Source organism: Argopecten irradians, chromosome 1 (genome assembly GCF_041381155.1).
Source record: "Argopecten irradians isolate NY chromosome 1, Ai_NY, whole genome shotgun sequence".
Lineage (NCBI taxonomy): Eukaryota > Metazoa > Mollusca > Bivalvia > Pectinida > Pectinidae > Argopecten > Argopecten irradians.
The window spans coordinates 56,092,233-56,099,367 of record NC_091134.1 but is presented as its reverse complement, the minus strand read 5'-3'; the positions used below and the strand labels follow the sequence as shown (position 1 = coordinate 56,099,367).

Below are 7,135 nucleotides of genomic sequence, written 5' to 3'. Positions count from 1 at the left end.
TATCTTGTACGTACAACTTAGTATCTTGTACGTACAACTTAGTATCTTGTACGTACAAGATAGTATAATGTTGAAACTCTCGGTATTAAAGGCTTTGGCTGGTTTACTCTCACAATGGCATCGCATGCTATACGTATATTACGTAAACTTTGTTTAAGCCAAAGGGAGAAAAGAATATATGTTGTGGAGTTGTAATGCTGTGATAAGTTTCCGAACACTTATATGTAAATGTTTATAACAGAGTATTTACTATGATCATCATTTGGACAATAATTGATGTGTGTACATATGTCTAATAAACACAAAAACACATGAAATATTTTGTTTTGCTTTTGCTGTCTTTGCAATCAGTAACTCATTCGAATTAGGGCATAATGCCTAGGATTTTTTTTCGGAGGCAGTTAATTATTTTCAATACTACTATTCTGAAGTAAAATAAATGCTCAAACATTTCCAATGATAGCACCATTGTGAAGTATTTAACTTTTATTACTGAAGAAAATTACGAATTTGTTTAATAGATCAAACTTATCATTCATCGGAGATGAATCATATCCGTTTTATCACTAAATATATCTTATCTATAAAACAAGCGACTATACAGTTTTCTCGAAAGGAACTATACAGTGTCAGTTTCAAAATAATGCAAGTGACTATAGTCACTATACAGTTTCAACTCATAATCCGGCAATTTCAAATTACGATTGTGAAAAAGATATTGTTCTCATTAACATATATTCATATTTTTAATATTGTCAAATAAGTTAATAAACCTGTGATCGTGCTTGAAGCAATGTAAAGTAGACCGACTATCTTTAATTACGAAAAATATCAGGCGGGTGACTCAATTCTGCGGTGATGAACAGCAGTTCAACTCAACTTGTATGTTCAAGATACTAAGTTGTACGTACAAGATACTATCTTGTACGTACAAGATACTATCTTGTACGTACAAGATACTATAAGTTGTACGTACAAGATAGTAACTTGTACGTACAAGATAGTAACTTGTACGTACAAGATACTAAGTTGTACGTACAAGATACTATCTTGTACGTACAAGATAATAACTTGTACGTACAAGATACTAAGTTGTACGTACAAGATAATAACTTGTACGTACAAGATACTAAGTTGTACGAACAAGATACTAACTTGTACGAACAAGGTACTATCTTGTACGTACAAGATACTATCTTGTACGTACAAGATACTAAGTTGTACGTACAAGATACTATCTTGTACGTACAAGATACTAAGTTGTACGTACAAGATACTAAGTTGTACGTACAAGATACTAACTTGTACGTACAAGATACTAACTTGTACGTACAAGATAATAACTTGTACGTACAAGATAAATAAAATTTTGTAGTGGCCCTAATACGCCGCCGTAGTAATGTCCCCCTTGTATGTGGATATTTTTTGAAGGCTGATCTCAAGACCCAACCTTGGCAGTCTTCAGGGGTATAACATATTTTGGCGTTAAATGTTCTTTTTATCTTATTCTAATAAATGATAATAAATATTTATAATTACTATGTTTGTCAGGCATTCACATGAACAGGTATGTGTGTCAGTAATCGATGTGCACGGCATCATCAGAATGTGTTTGTCCTGCTTGCTGGTGTAGTAGTATGGTGGTATCTGTATGCTCGGTTGCTCTGACTGACTTGGTGAGGAAACAGTGATGCTATTTACCAGCATCGTCGTACGGTTGTCACAACGTCACGATGTAACAAGCTGAATTAACGCATGGTATTTTTGTTTGAAAAATCTCTTTTCGTTCATGGTGTAGGTCAAATGGGTCATGATGTGGTTGAAAAAACAACTAAACTTATTTGTTTGCTGTATCGTGCTTTTCTTGTTTGAACGTAAGTATTTTTAAGACGGGTTTGTATTGATGAAAGTGCAATTGCTATACATTTGTAAATAATATATCGATGTCCATATAGAATCGATGGAATGATAACTTTTGTACCATTATTAATTAACTATAACTACTACGATGGGTGGAGCATTTTGATTTGCCAATGTTTCGATGAATTTCTCTTCAAATGTATTTATATTCTACAAAGGATCGATAATTTTATTTTAATTTGATTATACAGGGAAATCAGAATATTCTAAACTATCCTAACTTAAAACATCGAGAATATACATTGACCTTGTACATTGTATCTTTTTATGAAAGTTTATTGAAACAAAGTATGATTTCATAGAAATGATTAATCCATTTTTATCAATACATGGAAACCAACCTTACTTTAATTTGCTTTTGATTTCTCAATAATAAACATAATATGTATTTGTTTTTATTACCTATGTATCGCAGAATCATCAAGTATTAATTCTCCAACGTTCACTAGTGAATGGAGAACTTTGACAGCACAAACTGGTGCGAACCAATCAGAAACAGTCTTCATCCATAATCTGAATCAACTTCCTGTTAAAGTAGACGTTCAGGCTAAGGTTACCGAAAATGGCAATGATTACGTATTTTCGGGCGTCGGATCTGCCCAGCGAGACGACGACACCGATACGTATTATGGCGGTGTTCTATACTCTTACAATGAAGTGTTTGTTAGAATTCTAGTGCCGAGCTTCAATGGAGGGTACCCAGGGGCAGTTTACACCTTCAAAGGATCAGCGGCATTCACAGGTAAAGATCATCATCATCATCATTATTATCGTCGCCGTCAACGTCATCGTCATATCATCATCATCATCATCATCATCCTTATTGTCATCAGCATTATTGTCACCATTGTTATCATTATATCACTGATATTTTGATATCAGTTTGAATATTTTTTATATACTGGTCTACTGAAAGTATTTATAATACAATTATCTGCAATACTGATACCGAAAATTAAAAGCAGGATTTGTTGCAGAATGGCAATGGCAGAAATTCTTTTAGCTGAAGCAACCTTCGTGACATCAATGGCTTACTTGGATGATTATGATATATTTATGAGATATTTTAAAGCCAATCCTTTCTTCTACCTTCTCCTAAACCTTAATAAAAACATAAAGTCTATGTTTTCAATTCTAAGGTGATTAAAATTAAAATGAAAAGGGTTTGAAACAAAGGTATAAAAACTGATGGCGACTAAAACAACACTCAAAATTAGCAACAGAAATTATAATAAAAACTAACAGGAATGTACAAACATAAAATTACATTCCATGCATTTCCAAATTGTGCATGTTACATTGAAATCAAATGAGGTTTAGAGGAAAGAAGATCATTTAATTTTTATAAGTTCAGTAATGTATTTTTTAAATATCAATTTACATAAGGAATGGATGGATATATAGGATCTGGCAGCATTTCAGGACGGTACAACACTGTGGATGTCAGAGTTAGAGTCTGGCTCATGTGTGATTTCGGTGATCCAGTGTTCCAGTACGAATGGGTCGACCTTGACGGTAGGTATTATTTCTAAAATATTCGTTGATTATGAAAACACCACATACGTCCAACCAAGTATTTTTTTATTATCAAATCGTTTCACAATTAATCTATTATGCAAATACACAGTTATTTATTTTATCTGATTTTTATCTTGTTGTTAATTCTCTTCAATTAAAAACACGTTTAATGATCATTGGATTTTTTTTAAACATTCAATATGGAAAAAAAATGACATCCTGAACTTATACCGATTTTTACCCCTTTATTAGACACCACCTACTACACAGAGGTAACCCATAACCTGGGCACCTATCCAAGCATGCTGACTGTACAGACACATTGTGTAGGCACATCACCACCGGTGTACTCAGACGCTCAGGGTTAGATTTTTGGCTTAAATCAGGGAAATGAGGAATGTCATTTTCGTCATATATAACTGAAACTTTTTGGTGTGCTTTTACTATGAAAACAAACGACATAAGATTAATGCAATATAATAATTATCTATTTCTCTAGCATAATACGTAACATTAAATAAAAAACGTTAGAATTACACACATACTTTCGATTTCGGGATTTTATTTTTGTTATCCTAGGTGCAGTCTATTACGGGACTGGGGTAGATCTATACGTCAGCATTGGAGGTGTTATATACGGGTACAATGACACCGTTGTTCGTCTCTGGTCGCCAAGCAGACCAACTTCTGAAGACACAGGGAAGAATTGTGTGTATACACTTTATATAATTAAAGTTAAATTGCACTCACTATTGATGGTAGTTTCATTGAAATCGAGTAGATAATACATCTTCAGCTCATGCCACCAGCTCTGATATGGAAAATACTTATGCATTTAGTCTGTTCAGAGTTATTAATATTCTTATGCAATAAGGCTCTCCTAAAGCCCTTCAAATTAAGAAATTATGCTCTAATAATAAATGAACAAATAACATGTGTAATATACGATGACGTAATAAACCTTGAAAGGGACTTAGAATCGAACATTTTTACTGTAATTCATATTTATTCACAGGCATTTTCCGTATTTAGACACACAGATACCAGTTCTATCATATTTTGATTTGCTACTTTTACAGCTGCCATCTGTAACTACTATGATGGATGGGGTAGTAACACCCATTCCTACTCGGGTAGTGGGCGTGTGCGGATACTCGCGTGGGTATTCCCATCTGAAATGATCGTGTTTAAGTACTCGCTGACCATGGCCCAAAACCAGGACAACACGTATGAAGTGGACCTGCAACACCAGTATAATCTAACTGATGTCCTGGTGACAGTTGACGTAAGATGTACACATGGCAACAAGTTATATCAAATACAAGCATTTACAAGTGAAACATTAATTATCAAATAATCCCAAAACGTTAACGCTGAAAAAAGTCCGTAGTGTGGTTACAATTAATTATTTAAGCGAATTCTATTTACAATCTAATGATTACAGTCACTTAGATGGGTTATGAGTAAGTTAACTTTAACATATGAAGAAAAAATTGTAAAGCTGATAATTAATTCATATCTAAATAACATATCAATTATTTTGTTCCGGATATTGATTTAATTACACAACATTTTCTAAAGGTCACAGTTAATGATGGTCTCAACAGTGGTTTTCGGTTTGCGGCAGCAGGAAACAGTCAGACTGATGGGACCGGTGCTCGATATGGTGGCATTATCTATATCTATACCAATGATACAGTTCTGATGTGGCGACCGTCAGACCTGTACAATGGTAAAATAGTCTTTATTGGCGGTATCTGGGGAGGCGGTGAATATTCACAAGCTTCATCGTCTGGAGAAGTTCTCATTCGTGTGTATAACACCACCGGTACAGGTGAGAGTCCAAATCTAGTATGTTAATTGTGGTATATATTACGTGAAGAACAATAACATAGAGAAAACAATTAACTTAAAAAGGAAATATATCAAAATTCAGAATATTGAAAAACTAAAAGAAAAAACTGTTGCATCAGTACAGTAATACTAGTATCTTGTTTTAAATTAACCATGGTGATAGTGATACACACAATTATATGCATCCCTGCCGTTGTAATAATTCAGCATTAATATTAGGCCATGGGCTAGGAGGGTCCCACACGCACCCCCCAACCCCCCCAAACCTCCGAACCAATATTTTTCTTAACCCTTATGACCCACTGATCACAAATCAAATTGTTAACATTGCATAAGTTGGGATAAACTTCCGGTTATGACGTCATCAAGAAGGCCGCCATCTCGAATTTTACTAAAAAATGAAAAATAGTCATAACATTGCCATTTTTCAACCGAAGTAGACAAATGAGGTATCAAAATGACCACAATAGAACAATAAATACATATTAGGACCAAATAATTCAATATATGTGGTGATTTTTACGCAAGAAATGAAAAAATAGGATTTTAAGCTCAAAAATGGTGATTTTTCAGCAAATTTTTCATATTTTGCTTGACGCAGCAAAAATGTTTTCCAACAGCAAACTATTATTGCTAAACAGTTTTTTGTCCACTTATAAATCAGTCTAAACAACAACAGCAAAAAAACCAATGTTAACATAAGTTCCGGTTATGTCGTCATCAAAATGGCCGCAGTATCGAATTTCACTAAAAATGAAAAATAGTCATAACATTGCCATTTTTCAACTGAAGCAGACAAATGAGGTATCGAAATGACCACAATAGAACAACAAATACACATCAGGACAAAATAATCCAATACACGTAGCGATTTGTACGTAGGAAATGAAAAAAAGAAAGATTTTAAGCTCAAAAACTTTTCAACAACTTTTTCATATTTGTTTCCCAACATTTTTTAAATAAACAAAAATATATAGAAATGCAAAAGAGAATCGGCTATTGAAAATTTATATCTTACCAAATTTGAATTTAAAGTTGGCTGAATATTTAAGTGGGACTTCAAAATAATTCATTTTCATGTTTGAAATATTGTAGACTAGTAGCGTCTCAAACTGAATTATTACAGCAAAACGCCATCTAATAGTAATATGGTATCAAATTAAAACTGAGGTAATTCTGTCATTCCGTAAATACCATGACACCTTCCGAAACGTTTTGTGCCTTTTAGAATGAGTACATCCAGTGTTATTTCCTGTGTATAACGTAAGGAAATGTCAGATGGCTCCTTAACAGTGTCAAATATTTCTTTCACTGGTTCTTTGTCTTCGATGGCGATGAGCTGACGAGCTGATGGGATACTATATTACCGGGTTGCCATCGTGGTTGTAACATGTCAACCGTCCATGGCCAGAGTTAACATAAGAAACATCGGTTTCAGGGATGTGGGAGCTCTTCCCGTTTCCAACCTAGTGATTCACATATCGTATATGATGTTCCAGACTTCCCCGATCACCAGATCTACATTCTGCAAAGGGTTGGGCTGGTTCTCCTGGATTCATATTAAGCACAATTCCTCATTCTTGTGAACCTTCAGTGACCATAGATGACACAGGTGGATTCTTTGAGGTCAAATAAATGATTACGATTGATAATAATTGTTAGGAAACATTTTTGCTGCGTGAAGACAAATATGAAAATTTTGCTGAAAAATTATCATTTTTGAGCTTAAAATTTAATTTTTTCATTTCTTACGTACAAATCGCTAAATGTATTTGGATTATTTGGTCCTGATATGTATTTTTTGTTCTATTGTGATCATTTTGATACCTCATTTGTCTACTTC

The 7,135-nt window shown here is 33.9% G+C and overlaps 1 protein-coding gene across 1 annotated transcript; it reads left to right on the top strand.

Moving 5' to 3' along the window:
* Positions 1–1,813: 1,813 nt before the first annotated feature.
* LOC138334423 (uncharacterized) lies at positions 1,814–6,856 on the top strand. The gene is made up of 8 exons (XM_069283116.1): positions 1,814–1,874; positions 2,336–2,662; positions 3,307–3,435; positions 3,691–3,801; positions 4,018–4,146; positions 4,518–4,723; positions 5,020–5,272; positions 6,792–6,856. The coding sequence occupies exons 1-8, from the start codon at positions 1,814–1,816 to the stop codon at positions 6,854–6,856; spliced, it is 1,281 nt and encodes a 426-aa protein (XP_069139217.1).
* Positions 6,857–7,135: the final 279 nt, after the last annotated feature.

Excerpts from the sequence above, each read along its gene's own strand:
- LOC138334423 (XM_069283116.1), top strand. The coding sequence starts at position 1,814 with ATGTGGTTGAAAAAACAACTAAACTTATTTGTTTGCTGTATCGTGCTT. Across the intron at positions 2,663-3,306 it reads AGGATCAGCGGCATTCACAG|GAATGGATGGATATATAGGA; the intron begins GTAAAGATCATC and ends AATTTACATAAG. Across the intron at positions 3,802-4,017 it reads GGTGTACTCAGACGCTCAGG|GTGCAGTCTATTACGGGACT; the intron begins GTTAGATTTTTG and ends TTGTTATCCTAG.